General features: G+C 46.1%; 1 protein-coding gene across 3 annotated transcripts in view; it reads left to right on the top strand.

The window, feature by feature from the left end:
- ndst3 (N-deacetylase/N-sulfotransferase (heparan glucosaminyl) 3) overlaps positions 1–17,742 on the top strand; it is a 57,308-nt gene that overhangs the window by 28,202 nt on the left and 11,364 nt on the right. For all 3 annotated transcript variants that reach the window (XM_079729238.1, XM_079729237.1, XM_079729239.1), the window contains exons 6-9: positions 4,713–4,841; positions 15,375–15,557; positions 15,923–16,019; positions 17,188–17,311. In XM_079729238.1, the coding sequence (XP_079585364.1) occupies positions 4,713–4,841; positions 15,375–15,557; positions 15,923–16,019; positions 17,188–17,311 (533 nt within the window). The remainder of the gene's footprint in view (positions 1–4,712; positions 4,842–15,374; positions 15,558–15,922; positions 16,020–17,187; positions 17,312–17,742) is intronic.

Below are 17,742 nucleotides of genomic sequence, written 5' to 3'. Positions count from 1 at the left end.
TGACAAAATTGTTTGAATAGTCATCCTATTCATGTGACTAGCTTATCTGATGTAATAAAAATATATAATTGCTAACACCTTCTCCCCAACATCTAAAGGCAATACTTATAAGGTTAAGCAAAGTTAATTAAAACAATAGACAGAAATAGATCAATGTTAGAATAGTTGGTGGAGCCGTTAGCCGGAATTAATTGCCTGCCTGGAGAATAATTAACTCAAAATGTAAGTTTTTCTCTGACTGGTACTGATTGCCATGGTATCCTGTATCTCCATGGTACCAATCACCATGGTGTCTGTTCTCATCGCCATGCCAGCATCCTTAGCTCTTTCAGCTCCTCCAATTACACAGTGACAACATGAAGATCGTCTATATATAAAACCATGTAGGCTGCATTTGTCAGATGACCCGTCATCTATTGTCTTCGTTAAAACTCAAGTGACAGCCTCATCAGACAACTCTTACGCAAACACACACTAAAAAACATTCTACATTCTCTTTTTCTTCTTCAAAGAAAATGGGTAACATCATCACCTTAAAATGAGTCAAATCAAAACAGTCTCAGGCTATTCTGAGACAGAAGATGTGAAGGCTTTCTGGTGTCCTGATGGATCGGTGGGTGATGCCTGGTTCAACCATTGTGGAGCCAGAGACAGTCAACAATATGGATTATGTTGAGCGTTAGCTGGGGTCCCTTCATAGGAACGGGATAGCGTACTGCTGTGCAGCCACAGGGTTTAGTGGACGGGGCTGGGCTCTATGGCCTGACCATGTCCTGGACCTTGCATCAGATTTGAGCAGCCAACGTTAGCCAGTGCATGGTGTGGTGGAGCAGTGTAGTGTGGGAGAACTTAGGTTGAAGGTTAAAGACCAACCGGGGCTGGTCTTCAAGATTGTTGTGTTCAGAGTGTTCGGAAAACAATCAGTTGTTAAAGAGGTGCTGATGAGAGGAGTGAGGAGAGGAAGGAGGTCAGCAGCAATAGACTGAAGACGCTGAGGCCAAGACACAGTGTTGGTACAAAGCACAGAAAGAGACGAGACAAAGTGCACATCCATGCATTCCAATTCCCCAGGACGCCACTTTTTCCTCCCTCCCTTCCTCCTCCCTCCTCACTGCTCCCCTCCCTCCTCCCTCCTTCCTTGGCAAACACAGCGCTGTGCACACCTCTGAATTCAAGGAGTCCTTAATCAGTGCCACGCCTTCAACAATGGCTGCATCTGCCAGCTGTAAAGCAAAGATGAAAAAAAAAAAGAAGAAGACAAAGAACAGAGCCCGCCAGATGTCAGCAATTAGGCTGTGTGCCTCCCATCGTGGTGCGATTCATATCTCGATTCATCTCGGGGGGCCGGGCTGTAGGAAGACGACTAACCTTGATGGAGTGTAGGGGGGAATGGTACTAAAGAACAGCGTGCTCTGTCCGTGTTGTTGTTGAAGGGTTGTTACAGAAAGAGGCCATACCGCCCACCCTCTCATGGCTTGTTCAGATGTTCTTGTTCTGTCGGTTGTTTGCCAGAGTTCTTCGTTATTCATCTGACATGTCTGGCCCTCAGCTGTCAGCGTTAAAACCTCAGACTCAGACTCAGCACGAGCCCATTCTCGAAGGTCAGCTCCGGTTTTTTTTGATCAGGGGTTGAAAGATTATTTTTTCTTCCGTTATTGGCTGTTAACAAGCAAACACAAACCCGGCCAGCCCAAGTAAGCTGTAACAAAAAGAAAGAAATACAAATCCCCATCTGAAAGTGTATTTCACTCGTGTTTCTCTTCTGTACAGTTTCAATCAGGAAACAAGGCTTATCACCGCTAGTTGCACTTTTTGATTTCCGGCCCAGTTTCTGCTCCCCGAGATGTTCTGCTTTAACTTAGTCGGAATGCTGGATCCGAGATGACTCAAACCCCGACCTCCACCTCTTCAGAGCTCTGTCCCTGTTCGCTCCTTCGTCCTCCATCTTTGACTGACTCCAGAAACGACAAACAACAAAATAGAACATAACGAGAACAGAAGAGCACAAGGGGAACAGAACTGAACCAAAATAACACCTGGGTTTGTCCTAGATGGGAGAAGGTTGTCCCCCGAATACAAATACAACAAGAAGGTGAAAAAAAGCCTGAGCCATCGTTTTCTTTTGACATCCCGGCTCTGCAGCGCAGCCTATTTTACAGCTCTTGTTGGCATTTTACTGGCACCGTGAGGTACCTACATGAAGATAGTAATGAATGCCAAACATAAATAGCAGCGACGCAGCGTGCGAGATCGCTTGCCTGAGCGCCTCACTCATGAGTAAATAATAAATAAATGTAAATGTATGTATGTGTGATTAATATTACATGCCAATATGTGCCGTCATCTGCAAAAAAAACACAACCCAGCCCCCAACCCAGGTATGTGATCCGGTGCACTGCACATAGCCAGACATCAAGGTTAGCTGTTGTTTGGTTTGGTGTTTTGTTTTGCTCGGGGGTTGTTGTTGTTGTTGTTTTTGGGGGGAAGAGGATGGAAAGTTGAGCCGAGGCTGTAAATCGCTAAAGTACGCGTCTCCTGACAGTGGATGGAGACCAGCCCACCGGACCTGCTGCATCAGGGCAGATGCCTCCGAGATATGGCTGTAAAGCCCTGCCTGTGTGTGTGTGTGTGTGTGTGTGTGTGTGTGTGTGTGTGTGTGTGTGTGTGTGTGTGTCTCTCTCTTTAAAATGTGCTATATCATTTTGATATATAGTGCTTTGGATAATTGGTTTGATGAAATAGTGCTGAGTCTATGAGGCTCTGGTCTCCCCTGTCTGTGTGTGTGTGTGTGTGTGTGTGGGTGTGTGTGTGTGTGGGTGTGGGTGTGTGTGTGTGTGTGTGTGTGTGTGTGTGTGTGTGCGTGCTAGGTCCACAGCTGCCATGTTTTATAGCTAAACTAATAGCTGTTCTTCCAGCTCTGTGTTATATTTCATGCAGCGTCGTGTTCCACAAGGAGTTTACGATAAAGACCTCTCCTCCTACTCCTCTCCCTGCTCGCTCTTTTCTTCTCGTGGCTTATCTTGTCTCGCCTCTTCTCCTTCCCGGCTCCTCTCTTTACTCTTCCCTCTCCCCCTCTCACCTCTCCTAGCCTCCCTTCACCTCTCTGCTCATAATTAATAATTTGTCGGGAGATAACTCTGTCTGTGTCTTGTTTAAATGTCGGCTGCTAGGGGAAATGTGTGAGAGAGTAGAGAGTGAATTTACCTTTTGTTTTGGTGGATGCTTGCTTCCTGAAAAGCGTGTGCGTTGTGTGCATATAAAAAGCCATAAATTGGCATAGCATAGGAAAACTTAGCAACTGTACTGTTGATATGCTTGCTGCTGTGTGTGTGTCTTTGTGTTTGTGTTGTGTGTGTGTGTGTGTGTGTGTGTGTGTGTGTTTGTACGCATGTGTGTTTGTGCGCTATAATAAACTGGTTTGTGTGTGTGTTTGTGTTTATATTGTGGCACACTACAATAAACTGGCGTCCAAATAATGGTAACTGGTCTGACCACCAGTGTACTCCAAGAACCAAAATTGAAATGGCAAACAATGTGAATTGTAAATAGATCCTACACACCTACATTTTCTCATTCACCAGGTACATACATGTGAAAGAAAGCAATATGGATGTACAGACCAAACAGAGCAGCAATTGTGAATAAACTTAACAAAAGGACAGATGTTTGCTGAAAAACTTTACTCAGAAACAGAAGGGAAACATTCTTACATCAAGCGGAGCTGAAAACAGAGCGAGGGAACAGTTATGAGTTGGGGACATGTTGTGATGCAATGTGAGTTTACGACGGCTGATGTTCCAAACGTGGCGCTGAGGTTAGTTATTGTCGCACCATTTGCTGCTGTAATTTCACTTCTGGGGCGCAACTACACTCAGCAGATCTCAAGAGTCAGCAAAAAAAAGATCTCTGTTTCACCACCAGAAATTAGTGTTAATATTCCCCCCTCGTGCCCAACATCACACACCACTTGGGAGAACACAATGTTCTCCGGATTGGTGCGCAGGGGGCTGGCATCTCACTGTTTGGATCCAGTGTCCCCAGCACCCGCGACAGGGAAACGTGACCCAGTTTGTGCTGTATTTGTGTTCACAAGAAACAATGGCCGCCATGTTTTTTAATGCGGTGGGTCTTTGTTCCGGGAGCCACTGAGAACAGGACAGCCGTTGAGGTTGAAGATGACTGACGTTTGGGGGTGCCTCTGGGGCTCAGCTCAGCTAGTAGCGAGCTTGTAGGCCGTAAGCCCCCGGTTTGATCCCGACCTGCAGTCCTGCTGCATGTCATTCCCTCTCCCTTTCAAGCCGCCTCCCTAATGCTTTTCACTGTCCTGTCCATAAAGACAGAAAAGACAAATATATTATAAAAGAGAATAGCTTTTTAACACCCGGCTTCCATCTATAGAGGCTCGGTCTGTAATAGCCTCTGTATGAGCCGCTAGGGACTCACAGAGAGCACACAGAGAGTGTTCTTGTTGTAGGTGTGGAAATTCAATGATTCTTGATTGCGAATTTCTTCTGTTCCCTGTGCTCCCGGGAGTAGAAGGCCCTGCTGCGTACGCACAAGGGCCTTCGCTCAATGCCCACTTAACTTAACACAATATCACAATTAGGCTGATCTTTTTGCTGATGTCCGTGTGTGTGGGCGTGTGTGTGTTTGGGTGTGTGTGCGTGCGTTTGGGTGTGTGTGTGTGTGTGTGTGTGTGTGTGTGTGTGTAGGTGCTGCCTCGCCAGACTTGCGGTCTCTTCACACACACCATCTACTACAAGGAGTACCCCGGGGGGTCTAAAGAGCTGGACAAGAGCATAAGAGGAGGGGAGCTGTTCCTCACCGTACTTCTCAACCCTGTGAGTACACACACACACACAAACGCACACGCACACACACGTGCACACACACACAAAGACACACACACACACACACACACACACACACACACACACACACAGACAAACACTGGCTGTTCAGCTGGCTGAATCACTCACTTGTTTACGAGTTAACTCACTCTCTTGCTCCATTAGTCATTTACTCTCTTAGTCTCACTCACTGCATCTCGCGCACACTCTCTCTCGCTCTCACACTCAACTAGTCACTCACATCACTCATCGGCTCACAGATTGCTTCACTCTCTCACTCTCTCACATACACATCCAATGTCTCGCTCCCTCGCTAATACTCTTTCTCGAATAATCTCAAACCCTTCGTCATTCACTCTCTCTCTCTCTCTCTCTCTCTCTCTCTCTCTCTCTCTCTCTCTCGCGCTCTCTCTCTCTCTCTCGCTAACTGACTCTCTGACTCACCCACTGACCGACTGGATCCTGAACCACTCTCTCACTCTCTCAGAGCAGCAGGACAAGGGGTCTGTGGGGGGGCTCAGTGTCTGGGTTTCAAGCCCAGTGTCAAAATCAGATATCCTTCTTCCAGCCTAGCTCCATTTTAGTTCCTGTTTCACTTTAGATTTTCTGTCTTTCTTTTAGACTTCCTATCTGAGTCAGTCTGTCGATCTCTCATCTGTCATTACTTTTCCCCTTATATCTTTCTTTGTCCCTTTGCCACACGCAGAGAGGCAGAGGCTGAATAGACAGACAGAGAGAGAGAGAGAGAGAGAGAGAGAGACACACTCTCTCTCCCTCTCTCTCTCTCTCTCTCCGTGTCTCTGTCTAGCTCGCTCTCCCTCTGTGAGAGGTTGTTTCCCACAGTGGAACCATGTTCATCTCTCTACTTTAAATTAGGTCTCACCACAGGAGGCCTGCTGGCTGACACACAGCCACACACACACACGCACACGCACACGCACACACACACACACTCTCTCTCTCTCTCTCTCTCTCTCTCTCTCTCTCACACACACACGCACACCCCCACACCCTCACACGCACTCAGAAAGGCACACGCACGCACACACACACACTCTCTCTCTCTCTCTCTCTCTCTCTCTCTCTCTCTCTCTCTCTCACACACACACCCCCACACCCCCACACGCACTCAGAAAGGCACATGCACACACACACACACACCCTCCCCGTCCCCCTGCTGTGCGTGTCAGTTTGACTCAGCTCTGCTGTTTGCATTAAGAAACGTAATTGGCCATTGGTGGCAGTTCCTTTTACCGGGAACACACGCTCTCGGACACACCTGACACGGGCGCTCTCTCCAGCTATTATCCATGTCACCATCTGCCTCTGTGCACACACATGCACACCTATTCAATGCTCATCGTTATATTCACTTCCTTAATATTCTATTTCTTCTAACACCCCCCCCCCCACACCCCCCTCCCCCATTTGACTCTGACACCTTAAGGCTCGGACCCACTAGACAGCCAACCCCCCCGACAATGAGTCTTCCAAGGGGGGACGACACACCATTTTTTTGTAGCGACAGCCAATAGCTGGAGGAACAACCCGTTCCTTGCAACGAGTGACTCTGATACGTGGATTAAAATGTTGACAATCCGACCTAAAGCCCTGATTTCCTTCCTTGAACTGCCGCTTAACCATTAACCAGGGCAACCATTCTTTTAGACTTAACCCGCAGAAACGCTGGCCTGAAACGATGCTTGGAATGCTTGGTTTCGGTAGAAATGTCCTTCATTGGAGAGGTGTCGATAGATCCAGCAGCTGCTACACGAATATACCTCACGTACGTCATTCCCGTCCAAGTGACGAGAGTGACGAGTTGTCAGAGTAGGCGTGGGTAATATTCATGTGTTCCCAGTATGTTCCCAGTCGCCTGGTTCGGACCACCGACCCGACAGCAAAGGCGAGACGGGTCGTCAAGATCCATGGTGGAGTGTCTGCTGTTGAAGTTGGCAGACCTTAAAAGTCGCCTAGTGGACAGGAGCCTTTAATTAAAAACAGACTGAGGAAGCAGCTAATTATTAAGTTAGCCGTCGGGGGAAAGACCAGTAGTCGAATGACCTCGCCAGTATTTACACTCTTGCCCCTTTCCGCTCCTCTCCTCTCCTCTCCTCTCCCCTCCTCTCCTCTCCTCTCCTCTCCTCTCCCCTCCTCTCCTCTCCTCTCCTCTCCTCTCCTCTCCTCCTGCCCCCGCCCAGCACATGGTCACCATCTATTTCTGAACAAACATAGGGCGGAGTCACCTGACCCACGCTCCAACCTTCTGCATGCTTTTATCTTTTTCAAATATGCCATGGTGCCAACCTTGTGTGAATGTTGTGTGTTTTTTGTGGGTAGTTGTTTCTATGGAGTGGGTAGTGATATTCCGAAAAATAATATTTTTTTTAACTTTATTTATTTTATGTCTGTATTATGTATTTGTGATGTGTGTGATGCATTCTTCAATACATCACATTAATGTGGATTGTTTAGCGGGGGTACCATGTGTTTGTGCATTTAGAAACACACACACATATGCACACAGAGACAGACACCCACAAACACAGACTGGTGAGTTGGAAAACCTTGTGAAATCAAGGCTAATTGCATTTTTCGTCTAATTTCCCATCATGCTTTGCTTTGTGCTCATTCCCTCTGACTCGTTTTGTCTCTTTCTGTCTGTCCCTCTTCTCTAATGATCCCAATGCAGTTCAAACACAAGCAGGGCCTTTCTTCAACTCTCTCTCTCTCCCTCTCTCTCTCTCTCTCTCTCTCTCTCTCTCTCTCCCTCTCTCCCTCTCTCCATCTCTCCATCTCTCCCTCTCCGTCCCTCTCCCTCTCCGTCCCTCTCCCTTGCTACATCTTTCCTTCTCTCTTTCTGTGTGTGTGTGTGTGTGTGTGTGTGTGTGTGTGTGTGTGCGTGTGTGTGTGTGTGTGTGTGTGTGTGTGTGTGTGTGTGTGTGTTTGTGTAATCGATACTGCTCTCTGAAGTCCTCTCCTGTTGTCCCATGATCACCAGTTTTGTTAACGGTGTCACTTCACATCCCATAATTTAAATCACATTTGGCTTTCAGCAGCGCCGGGGTCCATTAATGACTGTCAGCATAATGAGTATGCGTGTGCCTGAGCCTGTGCGTGTGTGTCTGTGTGTGTGTGTTTGAGTCTAAGGGACAAACACTGTCTCCTACAAAGGCTCAGACTGCATGTCCCAAAACCGACCAATAAGAGACAAGTGGTGGACAGAGACAGTGAGAGAGAGAGAGAGAGAGAGAGAGAGAGAGAGAGAGAGAGAGAGAGAGAGAGAGAGAGAGAGAGAGAGAGAGAGAGAGAGAGAGGAGTGGGGTGAGTGAAGGGAGAAACAGAGATAGAGAGCGATATGGAGAGTGGCAAAGGGGCAGAGAAAGAAAGAGATAGATGAGAGAGAGAGCTAGACGGCGATATGGAGAGAGGGAGAAGAAAATGGTGGCATGAGAAGGGAGGGGGTTTCAGACAGATCAACATTTTATTTTCAGGTCAGGGCACTTGGTGTCAGCTGGGAATCCAGGCATACACACACACATGCACACACACACACACACACACACACACACACACACACACACACACACACACACACACAAGTCCTGTTTGTGTGTGTGTGTGTGCATTTGTATATTAAGTGTATATATATATATATGTGTGTGTGCAAGTGTGCGTGTGTGTGTGTGTGTTTGTCTGTGTGTGTTTGTCTGTGTGTGTGTGTGTGTGTGTGTGTGTGTCTGTGTGTGTTGCTGACATAAGCAGTGCTGTGGACATATATCAGAGCTGACATTTAGCGCTTAGCTCTGCCACCAAGCTTATTAGCCAAAGACCAAATATCAGCACAATCTCTCCCCCCTCCCCCCTTTTCTCCCCTCCTCCCCCCGCCCCCCTTCCCAACCCACAAAACCAATATGGCCGCCCTGCCTCTCTCGCCTGTCAGCTCTCTTCTTCTTAATTCATTTCCCGCCTCTTTCTCCATATGCATTTATATCGAGCCAACACAACTGGATCAGAATAATCAAGGAATTTACTCTTCAGAGAAACTTCTGTTGTCCATGGTGTGTGTGTGTGTGTGTGTGTGTGCTTGCCTGAGTCCTGGAGATTTAAAACGCAGGCTTTGGCAGCTCATCAACCCAATCTCAATAAGAGTGTGTGTGTGTGCGCGTGTCTCTTTGTGTATGCAATTGTATGTCTGTGTGTGCGACCGTTTGTTTATGCGCGTGAGTGTGTGCGGGCGTCTTTGTGCATTTCTATGTGTGTGCATGTGTGTTACCGCACGATTGTTTGTATGTGCACATGTGTGTGCGCATGTGCGTGTTTATGTCTGTTCATGTGTGTGTGTGTGTGTGTGTGTTTGTTTGCATTTGTGTGTGAACTAATTGATACATTCAAACAAGACCAATATGATGATGAATGAAGGGAGGAGAAGGGTAGAGGGGGAGGACAGTTGTATGTATAGATGGAGAGAGAGAGAGAGAGAGAGAGACAGAGAGAGAGAGAGAGAGAGAGAGAGAAAAAGAGAGCAAGGGGGAGAGAGAGCGAGAGAGAGTAGAGATATAGTAAGGGAGAGCAGCTTGTCAACGTTGACCGAAGCAGGCTGAGTTAAAAAATTGTACTCATTAAATTGACTTTATCATTTACTGTATTGTTGTTTGGCTTTTAATAACCCAGAGCCAGACACATGCACACACACGTACACACGCACAGTGTCTCACATAACTAAAAACTTCATATGACAATTGAGTGAAAGGGTCAAATGGTAGATAGTTAGGTAGCTCACACAGTGTGTACTACTGCGTGGACTACTGCATGTACTACTTCTGTGCTAATGTGTGTACTACTGTGTACACTACTGCATGTAATACTACTGTACTAACAAGTTATACTGGCTGTAGAACACATACAGTAGTACTACTCTGTTTACTACTGCGTGTAGTACTGTTTGTACTACTGCGTGTACTACTGTGTGTACTACTACTGTCGATGTCCTGCCTATGTCGTTCGAGGACCACTGGCCTTGTCAGGGTGCGATTAAACACGCTCCACTGCATGCAATTCTCAAGCCCTCCTAATCACAGTGTGTGTAAGTGTGTGTAAGTGTGTCTGTGTGTGTGTGTGTGTGTGTGTGCTGATGTGTTTGCGTGTGTGAACAGGGTCCAAATTGTGTGCAGATTTAGAAGAACATCACATTTCTGGTTGGTCGGACACGGTTCATCAGAGCATGTAGGTCAGTATGAGATTGGAAAAGAAGAAATACAGATACGAACGGACTTTTTGGAACAGTTTACAGAGAGTTGGCATCTCTAAAGACTCTCTCTCTCTCTCGCTCTCTCTCTTTCCTCTCACTCACACACACAACACACACACACACACACACACACACACACACACACACACACACACACACACACATAGCTCTCTGTCTCACTCTCTCCCACTAACTAACTCACTCTAACTTTTCTATCTCTCTCACAAACACACAATCTTTCGCTCTCTTTGTCTCTCTCTCTCTCCCTCTCTCTCGCACTACCTCTCCCTCTACCACACACAAACACAGACACACACATGCACACACGGCTCTCTGTCGCTCTGTCTCCATCTCATTCTCTCTCACTCTATCTTACCCATCTCACACTCAACGAACACACTCTCTCTCTCTCCATCTCACTTTATCGCTTTCTCTCTTTCCCAAACTCAATCACTCCCTCGAACAGACACACACACAGTCTCACGCACGCACATACAAACACACATTCTCCCTTTTTCTATCCCTGTCGCATGACAGGGCACAGCGGAGACACACAGAGACGTGCTGTACGTGAGTCAGACCGGTCTCAGTTTATGCAGATCTTTATCTGATAACGACACACTTGACGTGCTGATATCCCTGTGAATCCTGGGAGCTGACAGCCAAGTGCTGCCTATGAATAAAGTATCGGCTGCTGTCGGGGTTATCTGCTGCTAGGAGCTGTCTGAGGGTCGTGTGCTCGTGTCCTGTTCCATGTCTTCAGACAGAGACCGTTGCTGAAAGCTCAACACTGATGGACACACTGTGTTTTTTGTAGCAGTGTTTTATGGTGTTTGTTATTTTAATTGTTATTTGCTTTATTTAGTACAATTCTGTAAAACTGTCAATGTGATGTAACAGCTAAGTGGAAAGTCCAAAACAATAAGAATTCAACTTTATTCAACTCAAGACATGCCATGTATATTTTTTACATGTAATTTCATTTGTATCATTATATTTATGTTGCCGTATCAGATATATATATATATATATATATATATATATATATATACACATTTTGATTTCATTACTCTGGCAGAACTCTGTCGTCCACCCGATCTCATTTTTCGTTGTCTCGTCTTTCCTTCAAACTCTCTTGAAATATTGAGTAGATATAATGTTAGGCTTTTTCTCGTCTCCTCCTCTCCTCTCCTGCTCTCTTCTCTCTTCTCTCCTCCTCCCTTTTTCTACTCTCTTTCTCGTCTCCTCCTCTCCTCTCCTGCTCTCTTCTCTCCTCTCTCCTCCTCCCTTTTTCTACTCCCTTTCTCGTCTCCTCCTCTCCTCTCCTGCTCTCTTCTCTCCTCTCTCCTCCTCCCTTTTTCTACTCTCTTTCTCGTCTCCTCCTCTCCTCTCCTGCTCTCTTCTCTCCTCTCTCCTCCTCCCTTTTTCTACTCTCTTTCTCGTCTCCTCGTCTCCTCTCCTGCTCTCTTCTCTCCTCTCTCCTCCTCCCTTTTTCTACTCCCTTTCTCGTCTCCTCCTCTCCTCTCCTGCAGGAGAAACACCGCAGCCTCACATGTCTGACAAACATCCAATTCAGGCACTTTGTCTCCCTCTGCAAACCCTTTCACACACACACACACACTCTCCCACACACACACGTACACACCCAGACACACCCACACACACACACTCACACAAACACACACACACACACACACACGCATACACACACACAAACACACACAACCGCACATACACACACAAACACACACCAGCTCATACACACACACACACACACGCACATGCACACACACACACACACACAGACGCGCGCGCACACGCCGACGCACACACACACACGCACACCCCTGCCCTCCCTTATGTATGAGTCATGGGGTATTGAGTGATGTGAAGGGAGCATGAATCCCATTTTGATCATAGTCATCTGGCCCGTTGTCCCCCAGCAGCGGCGTAACAAAGCGATCAGGAGACACCGCTTGAATGATGTCACGCCGCCGCCCTGCTGTCTGTCCTCCCAGATGGATCTGATTAGATTTATCCTTGTGTCTGGCCAGTGGGGGGGGGTGTTTGAGGTGGTTGTGGTGTTGGTGGAGGAGGTGATGATGGTGGTGGTAGTGGTTGTGGTGGAGGAGGTGATGGTGGTGGTGGTGGTGGTGGTGGTGGTGGTGGTTGTGGTGATAGTGACAGTGCTAATGACCTCGTTATAGTTCTGATAGGAAGATAGATACATGCCATTTGTGGATGTTGAGTGTTTGTTCTTCAGTAAAGTACTGAAGAGTAACTCTCTATCTCCCTCTCACTGTCTTTTTCTGTCTATCTCTTTCTAACAGTCTCCCTCTGTCTACCTCTCTCCAGCTCTCTCTCCTTCTCTCTGGTCCCTTTCTAGCTCTCTCATGTCCCTCTCTCCAAATCCCTTTATTTCTCCATCCATCTTATTTCCATCGGACACTCTCTTAATCCCGCTGACTCTCTCTCTCTCTCTCTCTCTCTCTCTCTCTCTCTCTCTGATGTAGCCATTATGCTAATGTATTAATTTTAGTATGTAAATACCTTAGAATGTAAACCTTATTTATGCCCTTTACATATTAAACAGTGCATTTATATGTTGAAATGGTGAAAGGACATTCTAGTTGATGGTTTATAATTTTGTTTATCGTCCAGCCCTGACACATGTGTCATGGGGAGAGAGCCGGCCAATTTACACTGGATCTCTGTTTGCTTTAGCAGGAAATGCCGGATTTGTGACGGTTGTAGCAAAACATTTTCTTTCACTTTCGCTTCATTGAGTACGTTTTCGTTTGCTTTTTTCTTGGAATGGTAAAATACTTTCGGATAACCCTTTTGTACCAAATACAATTCATGTGTTCATTCTACGGCCTGATTGGAACATTCGAAAACGGTCTGTACACTATCTCTTTCTCTCTCTCTGTCTCTCTGTCTCTCTCTCTCTCTCTCTCTCTCTCTCTCTCTCTGTCTCTCTCTCTCCCATGCCCTTTCGTTCTCGTATTGCTGGGCTGCCTATGTACCACCCGTCCGATCCCAGTGGAAGGGGGAGGGCGCTAACAGGCAGTCTCGCTGGCATCCATCTCGGCTGTTGTGGTCGTTGTTTATTTGTTTTGTTGTTGTTTTTTAGTGCAAGGCGTGTTTTGCCGTGCAGCGCTGACATTAACGAGATGGATGATAGACCCTGCTCTTTAGACACAGTGCTGGACTAGACAACACACACACACACACACACACACACACACACACACACACACACACACACACACACACACACACACACACACATACACACACATACCCATACACACAAACATAGACACACACAAACACACACACATTAAAAGACACACACACACAAATATACACACACACACATACAAACCCACACACGCTAAAAGACACACACAGACACACAGCAGCCCATGAACACAGACAGACAGACACACAGATACACACAGACAGACAGGCACACCTATACGCACACACACATACACACACAGATACAGACATATGGATATACGGCTGGTGCCTGTTCCTATATACACGCAGTATACAGTCATGCTCATTTTCTCTTCACAGCTCTCAATATATCAAATAATACATTTCCATTTATATATATATCGAGCAAAAAAAACATGTAGAGCTAGATCAAGGTATATATATATTGTTATAGATATTGGCATAGATATTGAAATATAGATAAATATTGAGGAAGATGTAGAGCTAGATAAAGGTATAGATATAGTTATAGATATCCATAGAGATATCGAAAGTTAGATATAGATTGAGAAGATGTAGAGCTAGATGAAGGTATAAATATAGTTATAGATGTTGGTATATAGTTAGATATCGATTTAGACAACGTGGAGTTAGATAGAGAGGTAGATAGTGGTAATGAGTGTTTCAGGTCAGCCGAACACTACGCATCCACAGTAACCATCTGCAGTCCAGAGGATCACTGACAGTTCTGCGTCACAGTGAGGTGCACTCCGGTGTGTGTGTGTGTGTGTGTGTGTGTGTGTATGTGTGTATGTGTGCGTTAGGCTGCTACTGTGAAGTGTGCACATAGAGCACTCGTGCGTGTGTAAGGTCCCATCTGCCAAATAATTCATATCTTAATGGCTGATGTTAACGTTTAATCTAGACTGTTCCTGGGTCACAGGCTCCCCCCGCCATCACAGAGTGTGTGTGTGTGTGTGTGTTTGTGTGTGTGTGTGTGTTTGTGTGGGGGGGGGGGGGGGGGGTGGCCATCTGAGTCTGTCTCTTTGATCAGCCTAGTCACTGAGGCATGTATAGCGATAAGCTAGACAAACACACTCTCTGCCCTCCTCCTCCTGCTCCTCCTTCTCCCTCCTCTTAACCTTCCTTCCCCCTCTGCCTCCTCCTCATCCTTTTCCCTCCTTCTTGCCTCTCTCTCTCTCTCTCTTTCTGAATTTGTGTGTCCTTTGAATCACCACGTGGTTTGCAAGAAATATTGTGGCTCTCTCTCATCCTTTCTCTCTCTGTCTTTCTCTCTCTCTCTTTCTCTGTCTCTCTCTCACTTGTTCCCACTTGTATGAAAGTGTCTCTCAAACTAAATTCATACTGCCAAGTTAAATGATGAAAAAAACAGTTTTGTCACTTTGCTAAATGTTAACAAACAGTCACAGTAGAACGGGACAATCTGTTTGTTTTCCAATGCAATTACAACTGTGGGGAAGTTTGTGAAATGAAGAGCCGTGGAACACATGTGGGTGTTTTAATCACTTGACAGGTGACAAGTGATAGTGTTTGCACCAAGAAAGTCTGGCGATTATATTGTGTTTAAACAAGACCATCACATTGCTCCACACGTTGCTTTGTTTGGTTCATTTTAGTTCCTTGGAATCCAAATTAAGTCGGATTTGTTTTTAAATTTCATGTCTATTTATTAATCTATTTAGTTTTTCGGTTCGTTTATTTGCTTTTTTCTTCCTGTTTCTCTTTCTCTCGTTCTTTCTGTCTTTCGTCTTTCTTTGTTCCTATTTTCTCCCACTAATCCGTTACTTTTTTGCCCTTTTTTCCCCAATTCGCCACAACTCCCCCTCGTTTTCCTCCTCCCCTTTCTCCCCATCTTCCTCCTCTTCCTCCTCCTCCTCCTCCTCTTCCACTAATCCTCCACCTTCCACTAAATTCCTCCTCTTCCTCCACCTCCTCCTCCACTTCCTCCTCTTCCTTTTCCTCCTACTCCTCCTCTTACCCTTATCCTCCACCTTCCACTAAATTCCTCCTCCTCTTCTCATCTCCAGGTCAGCATCTTCATGACCCACCTGTCCAACTACGGTAACGACCGGCTTGGCCTGTACACCTTTGTCCACCTGGCCTCTTTCCTGCGCTCCTGGACCACCCTGCAGCTTCACACTCTGCCCCCCCTGCAGCTCGCACACAGATACTTCCAGCTCTTCCCCGACCAGAAGCCCCCCCTCTGGCAGGTAGGGACCCCCCTGTTTGTTTGTGTGTGTGTTTGTGTGTGTGTGTGTGTGTGTGTGTGAGAGTGGGAATGTGTGTCCGCGCAGTGGATTTGTTATTTTTCTGTGTGTGTGTGTGTGTGTGCGACTGGGAAGGTGTGTCTTTGCAGTGGAATCGTTTATTTTCTGTGTGTGTGTTTGCGTGTGTTTGTTTGTGTCTTCGAATGCCCTGCTTGAGTCAATAAGTTATGTATAGGTGTCCATTAGTAGGAGTGCAGTTATGTAATCCTGTGTTTGTGTGTGTGTTATGTAATATGTGTGTGTGTCTGTGTGTGTGTGTGTGTGTGTGTGTGTGTGTGTCTGTATGTAATGTTATGTTGGTAACGTAGAACCCGTGTGACGACAAGAGACACAAGGACATCTGGTCCAAGGAGAAGACCTGTGACAGACTACCCCGCTTCCTGGTGATAGGACCCCAGAAGACAGGTACTGCACACACACACACACACAAACACACACACACACACACACACACACACACACACACACACAGGCAACCACACACACACACACACAAACACACAGGCAACCACACACACACACACACACACAAACAGACACACACACACAGACACACAGACACACACACACACAGACACACACATAGACACAAACACATATACATGTACACAACTGCACAAATGCTTTCTCACACACACACACCCACACACACCAAGACAGAAAACCAATTATTCTTGTGCTATCTTGAGGCGCACAGCTCCTTCACATCCATTCATTTAAGTCATCTAAGTCCTCTCATAGGTCCTCTTAATGCGCCTCGCTCCTGTGCTCCCTCCTCTCATTTCGACCTCGGCTCTGTTCTCCTCGCTTGGACGGCTTGTACAACACTAATCTGTTGGGCTTGTTTAGCCCTTCATACTCTTACTAGACCCTTTGTTTACCTCTCACTATCTCTCGCTAGCTCTCTCTCTCTCTCTCTCTCTCTCTCTCTTTCTGTTGTGGTTCAGTGTAATGAGATGTTCTCTTGGTTTAGTCAAATCAATGCAGTTTATTTAATCACTTCAACACTCCTATCTGTAATTATCTTTCTAGATCTCTCTCTGGCTCTGTCTATCTATCTATCTATCTATCTATCTATCTATCTATCTATCTATCTATCTATCTATCTATCTATCTATCTATCTATCTATCTAACTCTCGATCGATCTTTCTATCTATCTATCTATCTATCTATCTATCTATCTATCTATCTATCTATCTATCTATCTATCTATCTATCTATCTATCTATCTATCTATCCATCCATCCATCCATCCATCCATCCATCCATCCATCCATCCATCCATCCATCCATCCATCCATCCATCCATCCATCCATCCATCCATCCATCCATCCATCCATCCATCCATCCATCCATCCATCCATCCATCCATCCATCCATCCATACCACTTTCTACTCAGTTGGATTTAAAATGTTATTTGAGCATGGCATAGATCCATTTACATTGCCTACAAAGCCTGAGGATGAAAAAGTTAAATATTAATGTAGTAATTTAGTAATGCAGTGCGCTTAATATATTTAAAGTGTAAGGTTGCAAAATAGCTCCTTATGGTGTTGTTCTATGGCTGCAGGGACCACAGCGTTGTACCTGTTCCTGCTGATGCATCCATCCATCTCCAGCAACCTGCCCAGCCCACAGACCTACGAGGAGGTCCAGTTCTTCAACACCAACAGCTACCACAAAGGGATAGACTGGTACGGACACACACACACACACGCACACACACGCACGCACACACGCAAGCACACACACACACACACACAGTGCAGGCACGGCGCCAGGATTCCAGTTGTGGATGGGCCAGACCAATTGTGGGTGGTCCTTAAATTAAAAACGTTATCGAATCCCTGTTTAACCTAATACAAATGACTGACTATACTGTTATATTATCTGTGCACATAGAGATTTGAATAGCTTGATGTTCATTAAATATTTTGTTGCACTGTAAAAAGTTTCGGTGCATAGGACGGACCTATCCGCGATCTCTCCTTAGGCCTTTTTACACTGCCAAGTCGGTTCGGTCGCGGCTTGGCACGCAAGGAACGTTCTTCTGCATCTTTCTCGAGATCGCACCATCTTTCAACTTCTTTGTAAAATGCGACTGCATCACCTTCTCTCCCATGAT

Source organism: Pollachius pollachius (genome assembly GCF_949987615.1).
Source record: "Pollachius pollachius genome assembly, chromosome: 2".
NCBI classification, from domain to species: Eukaryota; Metazoa; Chordata; class Actinopteri; order Gadiformes; family Gadidae; genus Pollachius; species Pollachius pollachius.
This window is presented reverse-complemented; position numbering and strand designations above follow the sequence as displayed.